The sequence below is a fragment of the Molothrus ater genome, chromosome 6 (assembly GCF_012460135.2).
Source record: "Molothrus ater isolate BHLD 08-10-18 breed brown headed cowbird chromosome 6, BPBGC_Mater_1.1, whole genome shotgun sequence".
NCBI lineage: Eukaryota > Metazoa > Chordata > Aves > Passeriformes > Icteridae > Molothrus > Molothrus ater.
In genome coordinates this window covers 38,587,065-38,610,867 of record NC_050483.2, presented here as the reverse complement: position 1 = coordinate 38,610,867, position 23,803 = coordinate 38,587,065, and the positions used below count along the sequence as shown (strand labels likewise).

Sequence of the window (23,803 nt, the reverse complement as noted above, 5' to 3'; positions counted from 1 at the left end):
ATCCTGCATATACTCTGTATAGATTCTCCAATTTTGGTTTTGTGCATTCTTACATTGTATAGAATAGATATCAACTTTAGTGATCTCCTTATCCTAATTTTTACAAGTATTTCTATAGGAGTTTCATACTTTGTATTGCTATCTACTCCAAACTACCATTTGCAGTCAGTGGGTTGATTGCAGGTAGTTCTTCCAGAGACTTTAAACCTTCCAAGAACTCAATTTTATTACGCTTTAATTGACTTTGAATAATGGTTCCTAGATATCTCTATGTGCTTATTTCAAAAGCATGGAACAAAGTTACACCTCTCCCAGACTTTTCAGCTCACTGAGAAACCAAGGAATAGGTTTTCATAACAGAAAACCACATAGAGCAGAGTTAAAAAAGAAGGTTAGGGAATCAGCCAGGCAAAGGACAGCTGTGAACATAATGCCAGCAGGGCCCTGCATACAGAGTCGTGAGACCATATCAGCATCCAGTGGCAAGGAATTCCTTTCTGTCAAGCAAAACGTTGCTCTTAGAGAAGAACAGAAATTCATGTGAAAAGGCCCATCCCAGCAAAAACGACAAAGTAAATGTTGTTTTAGTTCACATTACCCCACGACAGCAAATAAGTAGAGAAGTCAGCTCAAGTCCTGTGCAATACAGTGTAAGGACCTGTGCAGCACTTCTAGCCTTAAAGTACTTGGCACAAAAAGCTGTTGGTCCTCAACTAATTTGAAAAATGTAAGAAACTTTGCCACTATAACAGCCAGTAGCAGGAGCAGTAGTGGACGTAGCACAGCACAGGGTGCAAATTAAAACTGCATCACAGAGCGTGTTAGGCACTCCAGTCCATATTCATGCCACTTCCTCAGTCCTGCTGCTTAGTGTTTCTATTGGCAAGGCACCTCTGAGGGCCAAGAGCCAGCCCCTGGAAACATTAGGCACAAAGATTTCATAAAGTGTCAGTCAGACCAATCCAACAGCAGCACAAGGCAATTTGAGTGTATTACATTCTGGTTGCAGGGATGGCGTGAGGTGGTTTGTTATTCCATCAGGTGCCTTGGATCTTTGACAGTTCAGTGCTTCCTCTCTCTCAAAGTTTATAAATCACTAAAGCTGAGTTAGAAAGTGTTTCTCCATGCTAATTTTTTTTTTCCCAGTGAGATAGGAAAACTTTTAAAGTCATGTCAGGGCAAGAAGAAAAACATTCAAATTTTTTTTTTGTGTGTTTCTAAATGAATGAGAGACACAGAAAGCTTAAAGACATGCTGATGGCTAAAATATTTCATTGGAGGGCAAAAAAATTAGATACCCACAAGCCCACAGCAGGTTTAGATACTGCTTTGCCTTTTCATTGCCTGCCAAACTGCCACTGTAAGCATCAAGCCTATGGTACATACTGGAGTTTCTCTCCACCATCCTTTTTCTTTGCAAATGGTCAAATACTAACTGGAGAATGGATGTGAGTCTGGTCTGCCATGTTCCCAATAAATTTTTCTATCCACAGATTTATTTCTAAAGTCAGTGTCTCTGACTATATTACTGTTAGAAAGTTGAACAAATGCACCAAGTGAGACCATAATCAATTCCAAGCTGGAGAACAAGAAGTCTGGGAATGGGGCAGGGACAGGAGGATAATAAATTCAGTAAAGTGTGAAATACACAAGGATAGCAAGGGAGGGCTCTGCCTTTACTGCTCACCTGCACCAAGCCACTGACAAATACAGCCATCTCAGTAGCACCAGCAAAACCTCATGTAGCTGCTTTCCAGTGAGAGCAGCTCACTGATCAGTCTTCCCCCCTTCGGCTGTCTGATCCGGTTCATGAAACAGCCCCCAAACCTTGGACTTTTATCTCCTGTGACACCAGCAAGGGCTGTGATTGCGCAAGCAATAAAGTGACAAAGGAAAGAAGTCACAGAGGACATAGGGGCTTACTAGTGGGAAAATGCTTATGAGACTGCAGAGTGAGAAAAACTCACCTAAAATCCCAATTCTTTTGGGGCTGCAGCACCTCACTGCAAAGTGGCACAAAACAGAGGAGGAGAAGACTGAACACATAGATTCCAAATAATCAGGGTGTTGGCTCCCCTCAACCCCACAATTTGACTAAAGATTCACAGAGACCTCCCTGGATTGCTGAGAGAAAATGTGTCTTTAACCAATCTGATTTAAAGACAGCAGTATTTCTCCACCCCAATTTTCTACTAATTTTAACACTCAGTTCAATAAACAAACAGAGAGACAGTCCCTGCCTTTCTTTTATTATAACAGAAGACAAATAAAAACCCTAGTGTTCCCTTACAAATTCATTGCTTTCTATATGCTTGGCTGGATCAAACTGGAGCAGGTTAGGTTCCTCCAAAACATGCATTACACGGTCTCCCACTGCATGTCCAAGCCCCTCATCTCTTTGGTATATAAAAAAGAACCTATTCTGTGCTTGTAAGTGGGAAATTTAATTAGCTGAAGGTTTATGTTTAATGTCAGGTGTCTGAAACTCTTCAATAAAATAGAAGTCTCTGCTGCAAGAACAGGAAATACTTAAAACACAACTGATGTCCTCTCCATGATCCAAAACTGCTCTTCAAAAAGAACTGTGTGGTTTACAGTGATACCATTGTGTGGTCATTCTTCTTAATGACTGTAATTACACCATGTTATGTCTAAAGCAACTAGTACTGACACAATGACAACAACTGCCAGAACAGAAGCAAGCAGACAGGATGAAAAGAGCAGGAAAATGAGTCAACGGCCATAACTGAAAAAGTGAGATAAAAAAAAAAAACAGGTATGAAAAGACCAGTTCTCTGAGGTAAACTGCTAGGACAGGTGCTTAAGGCAGCCTGCTATTACTTCAGAGGAAGAACTGAGATCACCACTCTGCATTAGTGGTTGCAGCTTCACTAATCCCACTGTCAATGGGTTCCAGTTCATTTGGGCTGGGAAACTGGATGTTAGAGCAGCCCAACCTTCTGCTACACATTGTGTTTCCCTGAGGAAAATCTAGACTGAGAGAACTATGAAGAAGACTGAGAGATGGCAGAACAAACAGGCTGAAATATTTGAGCAGGGGTCAGTCAGAGAACAGGAATCTGACTATTTAGGCTATTTATTGTATTCTGACTTGCTACTGCAGTGGCTGTGAAGATGAATATTGACTTTTAGGTAGAAATATTTATAGTTTTTAACAGCCCTTAAAACTGGAATGAAAGCAACATTCTAACAGCAAGAATTACACCATTCTATATCCATACACAGAGTCCATGGAGCATGGTTGAAATGGCACCGAGTATTATATTCCATAACATCAGTCATGAAACTATAGAATGGAAGTAAATTAAACACACACAACTGTATCCAAAGCTTGAATAGAAAAGTCTTTTTATTCAGGACTAGAAGTAATGGCTTACAAAATAGCTTTCTTCATCTGTTTTGCCTGTTACAGGGTGATTCAGTTCTGTAATTAAGATGAAAATTGAGTTTGCCCCTGAGCCTATAAGTTCTTTATTTGGTGAAATAATAAAAAACCTTCTTGATTTCCTACTTTCACATTTATCAATCTCAGTCTTTAAAAAAAAAATGAACTTTCATATCATTTTACAAGAGACTTCATGGGAAAAATATAAGGACCTCCATAAAACTAACTGCTATTTAGACCATTTGCTTGTGCCACTTAAACATGATTTCCAAGTATTCCAATTGAAGTATTGTAAGCATTGAAACTTGTAGACTTAAATTCTGTTAGATCTCTTCAATAGTTTTTAACTTATAAAGTGCTACAACTGGTTAGGGAGCCAGAAAACTGCTGACATTGCATGCAGAGAAACTACCCCTATTGACTGGAACTTTGAATCTAAAAATACTTATTTCAGGTAATTGTACTTATTAGTACAAGGAGCCTTACTGAAGTTAATCTTCTATTTCATTGCTGAGAACCATCACATAACTGTAAAATAAGGCATCTTTTGCTCCCATGCTCACCATAACTTACATATTCCCATTACTTTGCAACATTATATTGCTTTTGACTGGGATAGAGTTAATTTTCTTCATAGTAGCTGGTATAGGGTACATTTTGGATTTGTGTTGAAAAAAAGTGTTGCTAACACATGGATGTTTCAGTTGTTCCTGAGTATTACTCACACAGAGTCAAGGCCTTTTTGCTTTTCACACCACTCCAGCAGTGAGCAGGCGGGGGGTGCCCAAGAAGTTGGATACAGACACAGCTGGAACAGCTGACTACAACTGACCAAAGGCATATCCCACACCAATATGGTGTCACACTCAGCATATAAATCTAGGGGAAGAAGGAACCTGATTATAAAATTTCCAGATCACATAACTGAAAATATGCAAATAAAAAACTTGTGATGATGTTCAAACAACAGAGGTATATGGGAAAGAGGTAGTGGGATTAACACTGCCATGTACTTCAAAACTGGTTATTTGGATATAGCCTTCTTTGGTCCCTGAGGATCTTATGATTTGCATTAATCTCTAGCTTAAAGAGCACTGTGTGGAAACAATTCTATTAGTAAGAGAGAAATTCTATGCTATTCTTAACTCTTATGCAAATTATAATTTCTGGTATGTATTTTTGAGTTAGCACCCAGAAAACACAATTTTCTTTTTGAAACTTGACACAGAGACAACACAAGAAGAACAAACAGAAGCACAGAACTTGCCAAACTTAATTTGTAGCCAGCTTCTTGTCCCTTATGTATCTGAATTAGCTTCTTCCCCCTTTTTAATTCCATTTCACTTCTCTGTCCCTTCTAAAGAAGACTGAAATTGTTCTGGGATATACTTTCTTTTCAAAAAGGAAAAAGTCAGAGGGAAAGAAATGTTTCCTCATTATATCTTCAAAAGCTAATTTAAATTTTGGTTTAGGCCATTACGGATTTCCATGAAGCTCCAGTTTCAGTTAGGATTTGCTTTTCACTTCACCTGAGAAGAAGTGCGGTTTACTTCTTTCACAATTGGAGAAAAAAAATGAATGTCTTCGAACACAGGCAGCTACCAGATCAGAGAATTGTAGAATAATGAGGTTGGAAGTGACCACTGGCAGTCTCCAGTGGAATCTAGCTTCTTCTCAAAGTGATATCAATATGAGATCCCACCATGTTGCTCATGACTTTTTGACGTTAGACATTGGAAATCTCCAAGGATGGAGATGGTAAAACCTCTCTGGCAACTTGTTCCAATGATGGACAGCCCCTGTGGAACAAGTTTTCCCTTGTAACCTGTCTGAAATGCTCTTGTTTCAATTCAAGTCAGTTGTTTCTCACCCTGTTGTCATGGAGCACTGTGAAGAGGTCGCCTTTCTTGACAACCTCTGCACAGACTCTGTTAGGCTGCCATTAGGTCCCCCTGGAGCCAACAAAGAAAGGAATATTTTTTCTTTCCCAGGCTGTACAAGAGCACTACCCTTGGTCTCTCTTTACATTGCAAATGCTATGGTTTCCTGACTGTACCAGTTGCCCTCTGTCAAACTTTCTCCAATTTATAGATGTCTTACTTTTACTGGGGACCCAAATCTGAAGAGTGTATCCTAGATACCTAGAATCTTTCCTGTGGAGATAATAGAAGGGGATTTTATATTTTTCCCCTGAAGGTCTCTACTTGTTTCCCTCCTTTAGGCATGTCTGTGTGTACTTACTTACACATACAGATAGTCTGGACCTAAGTATCTCCCCCCTGATTTTGTATGATCAAATGGCACTTTGCTTTTCCTGGATTATGCTAATGTTAGTGAAAGTCAGGTTGGTATAGAAATGCACATTTTAATGTCATTGTTTACACATGTATGCATACAAAATAGTTAATATACACACATAGTCATTACTTTTGTGACCAAATCCTTGAAATGTTATTGTGTGTTAAGGCACAAGTACAAGTGATGTAGGTATTACTTGTATGCTTTAATGGAAGCCTCTAGTTTTGTTTTCTTTCTTTGTTGTTGTTGAGTTGTTTTGTTTTGTTCTGTTTTGTTTGTTTATTTGTTTTTGTTTTCTTAAATTTGTTTCTTCTAAGTTAAAGGATGATGTAGTGTCCTGGTTCTGGCCAGCACAGGGTAAGTTTCTGCAGTAGCCAGGAGGGAGCATGGCTATGACCCAGAGGATATTCTGTACCATCTCATGACATTTTCCAGTTGGGGGAGGAGGGAGTCTTTTCTGGGGAGAAGGGGTTCCTTCCCATTGGGACAGTGTGGCTGTGGTTGGGTTGGGGTTAGAACTGTGCATGTGAATCACTCTCTCTCTTTTGTATGCTTTTAAAATTAATATTGTTGCTGTTACTGTTCATTTTCTTGTCTCATTGCTGTTTGCAGTAAATTATTCTTATCTCAACTCCTGATATTCACCTTCTTTGCCTCCAATTCTCTTTTCCATACTGTTGCAGGGGAAGAAGTGGGAGGGAGAAGGGGGAATGAGTGAGTGGCATGTGTTTTGGAGAGTCTCAGCAAGACCACTAAACTGGGGAGTACCATTCCTAAACCATGACTCATAGAAATCTCAGTTAAAAAAAGGAGAAAAAGAATAAAGTAGGATAAATGCTTTTTGTAAGGCCAGGGAAGACCTAATAGCAAAAGGAGCAGTCACCTAATGAGCCAAAATTGTTAAGCCCCTGTCATGCTGGGGCTTATGACAGAAAGTGTAAGAATCTGGGGAAGACATGAGAGCACAGTAGGTGAAGGGAATGTGCACCCGGCATTGTCACATTGCAGTTTGACAGCTCTCATGAAGATTGGAGAATGTGTGGAAGCCTATATTTTGCTCACTGGGGAATTATGAAATCCAAAAAAGAGAAGCAACTTCAGGGAATACAGTCTTGAACAGTAAATCATACAGCTAACTCACTTGGATCAAAGCAGCAAACTTCCACCCCAGTTCAAAACAGACTGTCTAAAAACACTCCCAGTGCTTGTTCTAGACTACCATAGCATGGCAAGCACTGTGAGGAGATAAAAAGACCCAGCAGACATCTATACATGTGTCCCTTTCACATACAAATCAGAGTGCAAATTTTCATTCATTTGGGATGGCTTGGGAAATGCACTGTCTACCTTGTCATTCATAATTACTGTGGCCATCCCACCCTTGGCCTGGTACAGTTCCCAAAGCTTTATGCACATGTGACATATATTCTTTTCTGTTTCATTTGGCATGTTTTTAACGTACTGTCACACTATTGGATGACAAGGGCTGCAGATGTTCATGTAACTTAAAGGAAACTGTAACCAAAATGTCAAGTTCATAAGAATCCTCACAATGGTGCAATTAATTTCTAACCAAATCAAAAGACAGGCCTGAGAAATTAAATGTTGCTGCTTATGCAACATTTAGGAATCCTTGTTTTACAACCCTTGCAAGTTCAGCTCCAGGTGGCCTCTGGCTTTTCAAGTCATGTCTTTGTATGCTTAAGACAGTGTTTCCATACAGAGAGGTTGTGGAATCTCCATACTTAAAGACATTTAAAACCCCTCTGGATGTGGACCTGGGCAACCAGGTCTCAGTGGCCCTGCCTGAGCAGAGCTGGACAAGACGACCTCCAGAGGTCCCTGCCAACCTCAGTCAGCCACCCTGTGGGTCCACTCTGGAACACATAAGCCTCTAGAACAGTGAGGTAGGTAGGAGATAAAATCTTCTACTTTAGATGTTATAACTTGTAAAAATCAGTAGTGCTACAATAGCTCTTGCTCCAGGGGATAATCAGGTGAGCATTTCCACACCTTCTGGATAGATTTTGCAAATGCTGTCAGCCAACTTACAGTGAAATTTTGACTGATCAAATTAAGAGCTATAAGTTAATAACATGATACATTCTAATGCTGTTTCCTGCAAGTCAGTATTGTTGATATTTCTGGAATTTAAAGCATTTCAACAAGTAAATGGCTGTTGCTGCCTACTGTACTTGTTAACCATCAAATGTTAGTGCAAACTTGATAGCATAGGCCAAAAATGTGACTCAAAAATCAGTGAAAATCTCCTAAAATGTCTATAGACCAACACAAGCAAATTCCTAATTTCTAAAATATCAATTAAAAAAATTGCATTTCAGTTTTTAAATTATTCAAAAAAACCACCCCATTTAAACAACTAATAAGGGCACCATAATAAATTCTTTCCAGCTTGGTAAATCATACCATAATTTGTGCACACACTAAATGCTGACCAAATTCATTAAATGCAATAATCACAAATTGCTTGGGGTTTCTATTCACTATTAACAGGCTTTAAATAAATGCCTATGAGATTTAGGAACAAAAGTTGCTCTTGAAACTTCCCTCCAAGGTTTTAATAAACTTAATGAGAAGGGGAAACTTGAAAAACCTCTAGAAACCTGAGTATTTTTCACTTTTGAATGCTGAAACACTGAAAACATACACAGTTCTGCTATTTCAAATGCTTTTTAGACATAAATAACTAGTCCTCTTTATTTCCAATGAGTATAGTATTCACACTGTATTTATTATTTACCTCTGTAGCCCACATCCCTCATCACAGACATTCAGCCTTCGGATTCACAATTTTCAGCTGTGTTGATGCCAATTCTCCTGCCTCTAACCTGCTGGCAGCTCTGTATCCCCTCTCACACAGGAGGTCAGGATGAAATGAGAGCTGTAACCCAACATCACTCCATAAAACAACCTAACTCCTTCACTAGACCACACAGAGCTTTTCCTTAGGGACTAAAACCCACTGATCCATGCAAATGTTCAGTGCAGCCCACCTAAATTAATGAGAATGGGTATTTCTCTCATTCTCCATACTGCTACAGAACATGAGGAATTAAAAGGCACATATATTGGGGTTGAAGAAGAAACCAGTATTTTAGAATTACAGATTTATTATTTTAAAATCTATATTGAGTAAGTTAGGTATGTGCAAACAATCAGGGAAGAAACAAGCATTTATGTAATCTGGTTCCTTTGTCCGTGTGTTTTTAAATGATCACATTGCCATAGCACAGCTTTTTAGTGCAAAAATCAACCACCAACTTTTCACTTCCCTTAGAAGAAACTAATACAAAATTCAGGCTATAAGAAAGGGACTCCTATTTCGAAGAGGTGGTTGGTGAGCAGTAAAGCAGAAATGCAGGCTTTGATTCATTGATGTATTCACATTTTTCCAACAAATACCTACTTGATAAGGCCATTTCCTCACTCAGTCAGACATCGTACAGAAAATTTCCCCTATGAGTCACTCATTCATATTAGAATCAATCATTTTACCTGTAATAAACACGCAATGTTTGGATTTCTTCTTCTAGTTTTTTGCACTGTTGAAGAGCAGCTTCCTTTTCTTGTTGCAAAGCTATCAATTCTGCCTGTGGAATGATAAACATTGATAACCAATTTATTCAGAACATCCATACTTTTTTGAAAACAAATCAATCTCTGCAATAATTTCAACCATTATAACTGCATACATAGAGTTATACTGCTGTATGTAACATAGTGTTGTGGTTTAACCCCAGCCAGGAACTAAGTACCGTGCAGCTGCTTGGTCACTTCTCCTTCCTCCCACTGATGGCATGGTGAGGAGAATCAGAAAAAGAAAGAAAAGAAAATCAAACTTGTTGATTGAGATAAGAACAGTTAAATAATTGAAACAAAGTAAAATATAATAATAATAATAATAATAATAATAATAATAATAATAATAATAATAATAATAATAGTAATTGTAATAAAAAGGAGAGGGACAGAGGGAGATAAGTCCCAAGACAGGCAAGTGATGCACGATACAACTGATCACCACCTGCTGACTAATGCCAAGCCTGTCCCTGAGCTGTGATCACACCCTTTCCTGGTAACGCCCCCCATTTTATATACTGGGTGTGATGTTTTATCACACAGAATGTCCCTTTGGTCACTTTGGCCAGTTTTCCTGACCATGCTCCCTCCCAGCTTCTTGTGTACCTCCTCACTGGCAGTGCAGGACACACTGAAAGTCCTTGACTTGGGGCAAACACCACTTAGCAACATCTAAAACATCAGTTATCAACATTATTTGCATACTGAATCTAAAACACAGCACTGTACCAGCTACCAGGAAGCAAATTAGCACTACCCCAGCCTATTTAATCATTATGAAATATTCTTTCTTTTTCTAGCATTGAAATTTTTCTATATTTTTTTCATGATTTCTGCACTAGTAGGATCATGTTTTGAATGGCTTCTCCCATGTAAGATTTTGAATATCTAAGGTTAGAACTCTTCAGTTCAGCCAAGTGGTTATCAGCAAACACATTTCATATGATACATATGTGTTGCTATACTGCAAAACTGTTGACCAACATATAGAAAGTGAAGCAAGGCCCTTGGCCATGAACTACTGACACAGGACTCTGGTCTGCACGTGGCTCCCTGGCTGTTAAGGGCAGCTCCCACAGTAACAGCCCCTGGCTGATGTTAGCAGCAGAAGAGCTGCTGGATAACCAGGACCCTGAGCAGTGGCAGGCAATGCTCCAGCAGGGACTGCAGAGACTGGCACCGACAGTACATGCTGGGATCTGGGTGCATTCTTACCCAGGATCTGGTTTATAGAGGGGTGAGGGAACCCTTGAGCAATCACCTTCATCTCCCATCTGTGAGCCCCACTGGACACTCCCCCTCCCATCCTTGATTCACACTGAAGGGAGTGTGAATCATTCACTCATGACCATAATAGAAATTGCAGCATGTGGCTTGTAATTCAGGAAGGTAGCCAGCCCCAACAGGCCTTACAGTTAAAGAGGAGGCAGGGAGAAATAAGTATTCATGCATATTTAATATGGGTCTATAGCTTAATCACCATTAATTTTAAAAGTCCAGTTTCAATAGCACTGCAGGACTGCCTTGAGGGCCCAGGTACCATATAAATAAATCAGTGGGTGATTTATTATTGTAACAACAAATAAGATCAGGCTTCCACAGCAATTCCTTGACTCATGAGCCTGAGCATTGGGCTGTTTTCCAATGTTTTTAATTCATGGTGTAAGTTATTAATTGCACAAATTGTAGGGCCCTTAACCAAGAGGCACATGTGTGAGAAATGTCAACTGTGGATTCTGCCAACTCTTCAGGACAGTCTTGCGGAAAAGTTTCTTGGTAAATTAAAGACCTGTTATATGAGCTACAAACCCATGAAGGGGAATGCACATAGTTCAGCCTCTAAGTCTGCCAAACTCACTGTATAATCATGAACAACTCTGCCTGTATGCCTCAAAATCTCTCTCCTAAAACAGGGCTCCCGCTTGCTTCTGTTTCCTGTTTGTCTGTAAGTCTTCAAGGCAGGTGTTTTACTGTTTACTGTCAACTCCCAATCATCTATGGGCAATTCATTCTGCTGGTTGATTAATCATGTCCTGGATACTTGGCTGATTCCTGACAAATTTTATTGAACACTGCATTGCACAAATGCAGCTACACAAGCAGTCTCTGAACCGTGCTGCTCGGTGGGTCATGTTGCACCCAGGGTTTTGCGCTGCCCAGGTACAGGACCCACGGCTGCAATTGCTCCTGTGAGAGACATCCATAAAGTTTTAACAGGAAGTTCCTTGGTGAATAAAAACTTTCTTACTATATGGGGGGCGTTCCTTCAGCTTTAAAAGCAGAAAGCGTTAATGTTTAACATCTGAGTGACAGTGGTTTTGAGCTTCTGATACTGAAAACAATGTACTGCATGCTGGCAAGCCCTAACTTCTGTCAGAAGGAGGTTAAAATCCTCTGCAGGTGAGCCTCTTGCCTGGTGCAGCTTGCTGCCTTGCAAGCAGAACTCACAGAACACAAGATGTTAGCCAAACCAAGCTATTTTCTGTAATTATACTGCTCTGTAGGTGAAACAACATTCTTAAAAATTGGAAAACACACTTGAATCAAAGTAGGTGGTTTGTTCTAGAGGCCAGTAATTAACATCCTTGCCAATTTTCAGTGTACTGTGAAGTGTGATTGAAATGGTAGACTGGAAGGAAATGTTTGCAGCTGACACACCTACTCAGAGAGATTAACGGCTAGTCTCTTTGGAGAACTATCATAAAAAATACACCTCATGTTCCACTTGCCATTCAGGACAAGAGTCAGAGGCATTAGAGCCTTAAGACTATCATTTATGTCAGTTTTTCAGCAGAAAAAAAACTGCACTGATTTGACTGGGTTTGCATCTGGGTTTGTACCAATAAAAATATCAGCAAAATCAGGTTATGTGGATTTAAAAAAAATCAACAAACCCAAGAGCTACAAAAAGTGAAGGGAAGAAAAACAGACATTTGTTAGCCTCCTCAGTAACTTCCAGTGGAGTTGATACTAGGGAGCTTCATGAGACCAACAAAAATCCAAGCACAAGAGTCTCTGTGCACAGCATGCAGCCATGCGACAAAATGACCCATTGTTCACAGCCCTGAAGGGTGGTAAACACAAATAAAAGAGTCAAATATCCTCACAAGGCAGAGATGTCTTCCTTCACTAGAAGAAGGAAAGCAAAGCAGTGCTCATCACAAAGTTAAATTGCTAACCAAAATAATGGCATCTGCTCTACAATAAAGAATTTGGAAGACTCCTAAATGTATATTGAAATCCATCCATACTGCATATGGCAAAAATCCTGCATGAGCTCACCTCTAGTAATAACAATAGCTGCTTGAGAACTTTTTAACAAAATATTGTTCTTCTGGAAAATGTCAAGCTGTGGAAATCAGAACTTTTCACAGAAATTTATTTGTTTTGATTAAATTGTTTTGGAAGGTAGGGTAAAGAAGAAGAATTACACGCAGGTTCCTCTAGTGGTGGTTTCCCATGAAAAGGTCACTTTAGAGGTGAGCTTGGTCACCTTTTGGTATAGGTGTCACTCTCAGCAAAGCTCCTTTTCAACCCTGAAAGGGTATTCTGATTACTTGGATACTGTGAAAAATATTTCTGAAGATTTTGTTTTGTCCAGAAGTTCCTACACTTTCATATTTAGTTTAATGTGGATAGATTCTTACCCATTCTCTGTCCACCTTCCTGCAAATAAGAATTGTTGTTTCTTTATTTTCCCATTTTGCATTTTAGCAGGTTTTTGGTGAAAATTTAAATTTTCCAATTAAATATAAAATCTAATTGCTACCTATCAAACTTAAAATAGCTGATCTCAACTAAAGAAAATCTTGGTACTGATCTTTTTGCTGTTGCTTTTGCTTCAAGACATTTAAAGGAACAATGTCATGCGTTTTCTTACCACAACGTCTGGAAAAATACAAGACATAAGCAAAGGAAAACATAGGACAAAACTAGTATTTATCTTTTCCTAATTCCTCCAGGGCGAACATGAGCCCCCTCAACTCTAATCTAAATTGAAAGAGGTAAGAACACACAGCCTCCTATGCTGTCAGGTTCTCTCTGGAACCTCACCTTTGTGTGAGAGATGGCTTTTGTAAGACTCTTCAATATCCAATGCAAAAGAAAAAAAATCCAATTAACTTCACTAATAAAGTTTCATAGCTTTATTTTAATTTATTTATTTTCTCATGCATTTATAGACAACATAGATATATTTATAAGCATTTATTTTTCCTTTCTGAGATAGGCTAAACAAACAACCTTTTCTGTTACCTCTCACTAAGCAGGCTCTTCATTACCCTGATCAATTTAAATGCATGTCTCCTCAGTACTCTGTACTCATGCCAGTGGAAACCTCTCACCTGACACATTCTTGTACTCTTTTTGTTCCCAGTCACCCTCCAGCCTGTTCTGCACACTGGTATTACCCAGTTGACAATGGAAACTCTTATTCATCCTGAAAAGATAATACCTTACACTTGGCACCGAAATTCCACCCCACTGCTTTTGTTTTTCCAGTACTTGAGGCCATCCCAATCTTTCTGCAAGACAGCTTGAACCTACTTTGTATTAATAATATCTCCATGCCTTATTAAAAACAATTCCCAGCTCTGTATCATCAAGCAATTTTGTTGGCGCATTGCTGCTCTTCCTGCCAAAGGTTCTCAATGACAGCATTAAAGAAAACTGGTTCAGCACCAGCTGGTAAGAAATTGGAGAGAAATTCCACTAGTGAAATCCTTGGACCTTAACATTTCTTCCTTCAAATCTGTTTGCTGCTGCCTTCCTGCTAACTAGTTCCTTATTGCCTTTGACTAATCCCTCATCTCCTTCATGGGTACATGACATTTTGCAGACAGACATGAGCTAAATGTGCCCATTCTTCCAAACAAGAGATGCTGGGTGAACCCAGCGAGCAGCAAGCAGCATTTCCCACATTAAGCTTGTGCCTGCTTGTAAAATAACAATATACGCATTCCCCACTGTAATTAATAATTTTCCATATGGCACAACCTATAAGCTTATGTGTCAGGTTATATTAAAAAAGTTTCCTTGTCTAAATAATCAGTTATCATATCAAAGAATTCTTGCATGATCATGCTTGTGTGAAAATTGTACAGCAATTCACTCTTGATGGATCCATGCTTTAAAAATATTTTCCTCCTAAATTTACTCTGAAGACTGGACAATAAAGACTAACTGGTCTACAGTTGTCAAAATTACATTTTTCCCCTTCTAAATATAGATGCTCTCTGCTAATTCCCTGTCATATTACACTGCACACAGCCTCATAAGATTTATTAAAGAACTTTACTATCATTTCTGGAATTTCAGGTACCAGCTCTTTCAGAACTGGGGATGGAAACCATGCATTAACCCAATGCAAGCACAATAATCTATTGAACAGCTGCCATGTACTCCATTTGCATACATTCACTTTTCTTAATCCTTGTCCTCACAGCTGGCATCTTCATTGCTCAATGCTGAGAGAAACAAAAATTAAAATCACACACTTTTAGACCTAATCCAGAATTACCCCTGATCTCCGTGCCATTTTCAGACCAGTGGCATATTTCCTCTTTCCTTGTTCTCATTTCAGTTGTTACACTATTGTTTCAATTTCCATTTCAAGGGCAAATTTAGCTTAGCCTCAGGCAATTTTCATTTGTCTCTATATCTCCTGTTTTCTAAGACATAACTTCCTTGCTTAATAAGTACCCTTCTTGTGGACAACTTATTTGTACTTTATTTGCATGGAAATTATAACTGACTCTTTTAGAATGGGCACCCTTTCTACCCAGTACAATTTCCCTTGGCTTGACTGAGATACATGTTAATGCATGAGTTTAATGCACTATTCCTTCACTCTGTAATAGTCACTACCAGCATTTTGCTTTCTACTGACACAGGATATTCCCATGGATTAGAAGAAGGTTGTGTGAGAAATCCGAGGATCTCCAAGTTAATTTCTACAATTTATGGTCTCAGTCATATACGTTTGGTAGAGCTGCAAAGGGGGAAAGGGGAAAAATGGCAGTAAAGGGGGAAAATGGCAGTCTCTCCACTCTAGGTCCTATGTTATGATCTGGGGTCTGAAATGGAATGGAGCCTCAAACAGACAACAGAGAATTGCTCCCATTTCTTGTGAAGAAGAAGTATGTTTCTGCTGATATTAGCAGGCTAGCTGGATAGGAAGAGCTCAGGTGTCTACTCAGGGCAACAGGAGATTGGGAAGGCAAATAAAGATTTCTTTCATTCTGAATTAGAATGAGCAAAAAACCCCTCAACTCTGTAAAAAAAATTAAACTGATGAAATATTTTGATCTTACACTATTTTTAATGCTTCTACATTTTACACATCATGTCAGTAATAGAGATACACACTGCCTGATAGAGCAGGTCATGTTGTGACACATATGAGATCCAACTTCTAACCGTTCTGTTATTTTTACGTTAGCAGCTGCTACTTAGTGCAGATTACAACAGCTCATCTTATTTTCTATATCAAAGTGTCAACACATCAAATTGTTTCACCAACAATACAAGCAGGTAATGCTTTGATCTAGAAAGGAATATAAGCACTTGTCTCATTAATTAGGGGATCAGAGGTTTTCAGGGTCAAGGAAAAGACTCCAGCTAACGAGAGGACTGAAAACGGCTAGCACTCTAACAACACACTAAGCAATCTCCTTTTTGTTTTAATCACCCTGCTGAAGTGTCAAACTGTTTCATTACAATACAAAGGGGACACATTGACCTAGAAAATCAGATAAAATGTTTCAACTTGCATTTAAGTATCAGCTGGCCTTGATGACACTAAAAATTAAAAGGTAAAATTAGAACTTAATATAGAAGTTGTTAGAAAATATTGACACATCATGAAATACACCGTTAACAAGAATAAGTCCAAATTTAAAATATAAGAATTAAATGTTTTACTTCTGAAGTTCGAAATGTAGGTTTCAATATTCACCAAATAAAACTTCTAGGTGATAAACTGAGCAGGAAAAGTTTGGAATTGTAACTGAAATTATTAGAAATTCATGCAAAGTTGTTTCTCAACACGCAATTTTTCTAACAGAAATAGTTTTTCTAAACCTGTCTCAAATTAAGAGTAAATGGAGAACTGTATTACTGGTCCCTGCTGGATCTGCGCTGCTGTGGAGGATCACTACAGCTAGAAAAAACACAATAAAGAACCAGCTGAGGATTATCTGTGTATGTGAATTTCAGGGTAAGGCTGGCAATTGTGGGAACTCTTAACAGCCTTTAAGTTGCAGCCCTCACCAACCCTCTGCCACAACCACACCCGGGTTGACATTCCCTTTGGGCACAAAGGAAAGGCATCTCAACAGCAAACATGACCTTTATGAGTTTGCAGCAGGATGAAACAATTAATCATAATATTTTATGCTACAATCTAATACTACTGAAACTTTTTTTTTTTTTTTAATCAAAAGCATTATCCCACTGCATTGTGAAGATACACTGGTTTAGATGGAAGTATTTCTGAGGAATGTCAGACAGGATTTCTGAGAGAAGAGAGAACTCCTCCCCAGCCTTGTGATTAGGTTATTTGTTTTGAATGCAGAAACCTAAGCTGACTCCCAGGTTCTTGCATTAACCCACTCTGGACGTCCTGGTGGACTCTTCCCAGTGAGACTGCTTCCCTGCTCCAAAGTTATGTGAATTATCCATGGTTCTGGTGACTATCATTGTCTCGCTTCTCTCTCCGCAACTGACAAAAATATTTTTTTTAAATGGCTAAACATGTGAAAAGCAGATCCAAACAGGGATACGTCATGGAAAAGAAGATGAACTCCAGAATTCAGCCATGAAAATGTTTGAGGGTGACAAACTTGGATCAGGGAGCTGAAATAAGGGCTTTCCCATACATGATGTGAGAACATCAACAGTGGCTTTTAAAATGGTATGATTTTCATTTGCCTTGCAAAGAATATGTTAATGTTTTCTCTTATTGTAATTAAAAGTTTTAACCCTGAAATCTTCTTTTTAAAAGAAAAAATGGAATTGTCATTTTCAAGAAGTGTTGTGCTTCACCTCCATCTTATGTAACTTTCCTCAACTCAGCCTTTATGCTACCCCTAATTTAATATTTTTAAGGAGTTTTTCGGACGACTTGTAAGAGATACCACTATCTGACATTTACACTCTTGTCTCCATCACAACAAATTCCCCAGTGAGAATACATTATCATACCAGATCAACATTGCTTGCATGGTTGTTCATTTCTAAGAGATCCTGTTGTGACTGGGACATTAGCAACGGGTCACAACAAATTCTACACAGATTGTGCAATTAGAAGGAAAAAAAAATCACCAAATAGCTTTTGACTGCTCTGAGAAAGAAAACGAAAGAATACAATAGCAATTTTGCTGAGACTAGATATGTATCTGGTTAATTTTATTACAATAAAAGCAAACAATATCATTACGCCTGACATGTGATGCCTTATTCTTGTACTACGCGATCACACCACATTGGGAAGAAGCTCACTGTGCCAGCAGTATTTAAGAAGCAGTTTGCTCCTTTACAAGCACATATTACATGCAGATTTGCCCACAGAAGTGGGCCTATCCCTGGAGGTGTTCAAGGCCAGGTTGGATGGAGCTCTGAGTAACCTGGCCTAGTGAAAGGTGTCTCTGCTCATAGCAGATAGATTGGACTTAGATGACCTTCAAAGTCCCTTCCAACCTATGATTCTATAATTCATCAATTACCACATTATGTAAGAAAGTATCTATATGAAATGCTCATGATAAGTTTCAGTGAGAATTAAGGATTTGCTCATCTAACCTTAGATATGATGAGACAAATTTTCTTAATCACCTGCAGTATTATTATGTAATAAGCTATACTTTTTCCAAGCAGTATACTGATATACTCAAAATTGCAGGAAAAATCAAAGGACAATCCGAGGCACGTGATAAGACTGTGAGACTAATACATGGAAGCATTTCGTTTTAAAGAATGATTTAGGGAATGAGGACGATTCATTTGGAATTCTGCCCTTGTGAGGTTGACACAAAACGGCAATTGACTTCCCAGGGTGAAGATTTCATTTATGGTTTCCATTCTTTTGCACACATAGGTTAAAAACCCCAGAGATACCATCATACATGCCTACTATGCATATGGATAACTACCTAATGACACTGTAAGTCTTATTTTAGGTAAGATATAACTATAGTGGATGACGAAAAGGCCCCTGAAAAATTCCAAGGATGACAGCTCCAAAATACACACTCATAGCTGGACTGGGCTTTGCACATAGGTAACTCCATGTGCAGAGACACTGACCTTTTGGTAGGAGGGATTTTATTAAGAACACAGTCTGGGGGTGCTTTAAAGAGCAAATAGATAGGACTCTATATACAGGTAGGTAGATACTTGACTCACTACTAAATCACAATGTACACTGTAAAAAGAACATAAAAAGAGAACAATCAAGAATACTTTGTTTTAATAGAGAAAGAAAAACCCATTCATGACTGCAATTTCTGCACAGTAGTCATGGATTTACAATCTATATGAAAATAACACACGCCAATTAATTTCTTTACTTCTCAGATTAAATACCATTTACAGCTGTGGACCTGTGGAAAGAAACATTACTTCATTTTCTGTAATTCAGGTTTGGCCTTGGTGACATCACAAACTTTTTTTCTCATCTAAAAATCTATTTGGAAAAAGCAAATTCAAATAAACAATGGAAAAACATCAGCAATACAGAGAAACTTGTCTTATTTGAAAGTAAAATAAAGGATATTGTTTTGGGCATGGTGTAACCATGTACCTCTTCATGGCTCTATTGGTAACTCGACTGGAAAACAGATAGTCCCTTGAAGACATATCAGGTTACCAAATAGAAGTTTAAAACAAAGGATAAAAACCATTCCTGATTTACTTTAAGGATAGGCATGTTTCCTTCAACTCTGAGAGGCCTGACTTCATACCATGAAGATGATTGCACTATATATGAAATTTTACTGGCAATCTTCTTAGGGAAAATCAAGAAGGAAACAACTGTGTAAGTGGAGCGAGCTGAAGAAACCTTCCAGGTGGTGTCTGAGTCCTACTGGCAGGTTACTCTGGGAAAGCTTCAAATGTCAGCAACCATGATAAACCCTTTGTCCACAAAAATTACTTTGGCCACCTATGATTTGAAGTCAGTATCTGCCACAAACAGCAAATTGTCAGCACATGATCCAAAACGTAATGTCATGTTGTCTCAGAAGCTTTGTGGTAACAAAGACCTATTCAATAAAACAACTTTACCCTCAGCCCCAAAAGTGTCTTATCCAGTTTGGGGCAGAACTGTACTGGCAGAATAACAGAAAAAAGTTCATATTACAGCCAGACATGTTTTATCTGTGCAGCAGCCAGAAACTCTGTGCTCTCAGGGCTCTCCATCTGGCACATTTTTGAGGGTCCACTAACAGATCCTGAACTAACCACAGCACCCAACTCTCTATTACTGTAAAAAGAACAGACCAGAAATTATGTTCCGACCTTGAGATCTACTGGCACGACTTTACTCATGTTAAAAAATGGTCAAGAGTTCTCTCCCATTCACCTTCCTAAAAGGAAGGGCTGCTAACATCAGACTGTCAAAGGGCCATAGGCCCTAGCACATAGTTCAAAATCATCATCTGGGAGAGTGGGTTAAAACCATGCCAGGGATTTCTCTAAAATAATGCATGAATGGTTGCATGCCATTGTGCACGTCCATGCTGTGATCCTATTTTTGTTACTAGTCTATGTTCAGATAACTAGTCTTGTCAACTAATAAGGGCTTAATTAACTTGATTAAGGTTGATAAATCTGACTTTCTCTCATTCCCAGTAAGCTGGTGAGGCACACAGCTGTTAAACAGGGGTCATCCACATCTCCATTTCAAGAAGGCAAGGATGCCTTCAAGAAGGCAGCAGTGTCTAATCACATTATCAGAATTTAACTAAAATTCTTTCATAAAAGTCATGAGTCTGTAGAGGACTATAAATATGAATTGGCCCAGTTACATCAAATTACTCTTCCAGGATTTGGAAGGAAAGGCAGCTAAGAGATTAAGAGTTAGTGTTTATTACTTCACCTTGTGGTCTTCACCATATGACTAGCAGGTATACATACTCAAATTAATCTGATATTTTTGTATACAAAGAAACACAGGATCAAAGTGCTGACTTCAAAAGCAATTGCTACATCTAAGAAAACAAAAAACCCCAGTTATTGAATAAAAGTATCTGTTATCAGGAAATTTAGGAATAAGAAAGAATCCATGAGTATGCCCCACACTGACATGTGCAGAGCATAAATACTAAGACATTCTCAAATGCAAGTCTGTTAGTACTTCTCATTTGATTTCTGAAGTTCTTATCAAACAATATAGCAAGACAGTTTGAGTTCTTTCTCCAGCTGGATTATGTCATGCCTAGCAGTTTTGGGAAAAAGACAGGAGCTCCATGTCTGCACTTGAGGCTGGCTGTAGGCACCATGACCTTGAGCTACTTGCGCAACTGGAGTGACCATGGATTTCTGAGACACTGTGAACAAGCCACCATCATGTCTCCTGTGATGCAAACATTCTCAACAGATAGTTTAGAACAGTTTCAGTCTCTATTGTTGCAATGCTACCCGTGTAAAAGGGATCAGTCACGTTGAGTCTGAGTAGTTGACTCTGAACAGAACAACTCCCTGAATCTTGCTTTCTCCACAATCTTACAGCAATGCTTTCTACCCAAGCAGAATTCAGAGAAAGGACTTAAACTAAGAAAAGCAAATGGATGTGTTTGTGAGAACATACATTTAAGTATTTATAGAAAACATTTGTTTGAAAATAGTACAGGAGAAAATTCCATAGAGGGCACTTTCCTATCAAATAAGCAGGCAATGGATCCATCCATGGTTTGTTATGGAGGCTATACTGTTAGAGAGATCTGTTGATACAGGTGAGTTACCTTCACTTAGGACTCAAAACTATGTTCTGATACTACAGATTTTTGCTCCTTTCTGTTAAAAATCTACTATTTTTTTATAAGGTAATCATATTACCTTCTACATTCAGTTACATTCTAGTAGATCTTTGCATTGGGCAAAAACTTTTTTTTCTGTTTCTATGTACGTTTTGGTGCTTAGTTGCTTGAATTTCTGTTGCAACTCAGACTCAACTACATTTCAACTGGGAAAAAAAGTAATATTGTAATCTTTGGAGTAAGGGAAGTGAATGAGAAAAGAGATACATTACCCATGATAATTTTCTTTAAAATTGCTAATATGTGAAATAAAATACTATAATCCACTGAAATGATAAACATTTTTCTCAACTATCAAATCTTTCAGCAATTTTCAACAGTATAATCTAATAGAGAATATTTATTTTGTGTAACACTGAAAACATAATTTTGATCAACAAAGATTGTTGTGTACAAAAAATCTTCATGATAAACCCAGACAGTAAACACTTATCTGTGTTAATTTCTTAAAATTTTAACCAATGCTTTTGTTTTTAGTCATTCAGAGTATATATTCTAGTTTTTCTTCTATTAGACATTTCTCAACTCGAACACCTGCTGAACTAAACTCGTCTTGCCAGAATATTTTTAATTATGCAATCTGTATTCTGTCAATGGCAAGCACTTGAGGAGAATTTCTTTTATACCTTTCAACATGCCCAGCAGACAATTAAGAACTCAGTGTACAGAAATATTTGCCAACTGAAATGTTAGTAAGACAAGTTTAATCAAGTGATCTTGACTAACTTTTACCAAAGAATCACAATTTTCATCATCAGTTTATCATTTCAAAATACCACTTTAAATGCTATTTCTTAGAAATTTTTATTTGCTCAAGTCTTTCACACAATCTGTAATACATGCCTGACTTGCATAATACTTCAGCCATAGATCCATTAATGCTTGAATACTTTCTTTTCATGGGGAGCACAATGAATGCCAAATTTGTCTCCGGCTTTTAAGAAAATTTGGTTTTTTCAGGGAAAATCCTGACCCATTGAAGCCAACAGAAGTTCACTGTTGACTTCAATGGGATTAACATTTCCCTGTATTTGTATACATGCATTCTCTCTATTTAGTGACAAGTATTCCAATTACATGTGTGCTGTACCCAAGGATAAGTCTAATTAAGAGAAACGTCTTTGAATTAGTGTTTGATGACTGATACTATAAATGTAGATATTTAGACAACCATTGTGCAGATCCCTCTCCAATTCTATAGCAATAAAATGATGAGATATTTCTGCAGTGCAAGGTGCCACCTGCCATTTACTTTCAAACTAAAAAACATATGTGGGTCTCATCAGAGGAAAGAAAAAAGACTGTACAACAAATTTTACAAAGCATCTGAAAAGCACTAAAAGAATTCTTAAATAACTATCATTTCAGAATGATGACACTTTTTCGGGGAAGGGCTGCAGAGCTATTAAACTCATCCACAAACAGGAAACCCATTACTTTCTTTTGGAAGCTGCTGGATTGGCAGCCCTATTGCATAAGCATACTGTAGTAGATTATCTCCGTTGTATGAGACTCCACAAAATGCTTTTGATCCATTTCATCTTGCAACTTAGCAAAGAAATGTTGCAATAAGAAACAGCACCAGAGATCTGAAAAACTTAAGCTCTGGATTACCATATTGTGCTGTCCTGCCATTCAGTGTGTCAGACAAAGGCAGTGGTGTTCAAAGTAGAAAAAGGAAAAAGAAACTGGTCACAGAAAGTGCCGAGAACAGAGTAAATAATATTCCTCCACATCCCTACTCTTTCATAGATCTGTTGTTAAAAGAGTTGCAGCAATTAGGCTTTTGTTAATTACCAGCTGTTGAAACAGATGTGTTGACTGTCCTTATTAGCCAACAGCTGGGACAGGAGAACAATTGATGCTCTCTAAAATCAACAGCCAGCTGCTTTGCAGTAATTATCTCCTATGGATAATACAGGTGATAAAAGCAGCAAAAAGGTTATGCGTTTCAATAACCAAGGTACTGTTATTGAATATTACTGGAATATATGGGTAATTTTAGAAAATGAGTAGAACAGTAAGTTGCTATGTCTGCTTCCTATCTGCATTGTGTCAAGGTCACTTAATATGCAAACAGTAGGGGAAATATAATCAGGAAAAAACCCCAAAACACCACAATTTTTCTAATTTTTTAAGCCTTTTACTTATTTTTAATGTCTTGCTGATTAAGAAATGCTTTCTCTTTCAGGTGACTATGACTAGATGTCAGTCATCATTCACTCAGTTTCACCCATATGCCTCTCTTTGCATTCAATTTTACCATAAATGACTGCAATGTGCAGACGGCTATTCCTACCTGTTGGGAAATTTTATTATACAATATGTAATAAAGAAATTATTAAAGACGGGGGCCATCTCTCCAGAGAGCTAGATTCTAGTCTCAGGCACGTAATCAAATCCTAAGGATATTCACTTCACTTCTTGGAATTAAGTTTCCCTAGCACTAAAATGGGGGAAGTAT

At 38.2% G+C, this 23,803-nt stretch overlaps 1 protein-coding gene across 1 annotated transcript in view; it reads right to left on the bottom strand.

Annotated features, from left to right (window-relative positions):
- The window catches only part of MIPOL1 (mirror-image polydactyly 1), a 186,844-nt gene that overhangs the window by 41,513 nt on the left and 121,528 nt on the right, over positions 1-23,803 (bottom strand). The window contains exon 13 of the mRNA XM_036384706.2: positions 9,221-9,315. Within this exon, the coding sequence (XP_036240599.1) occupies positions 9,221-9,315 (95 nt within the window). The remainder of the gene's footprint in view (positions 1-9,220; positions 9,316-23,803) is intronic.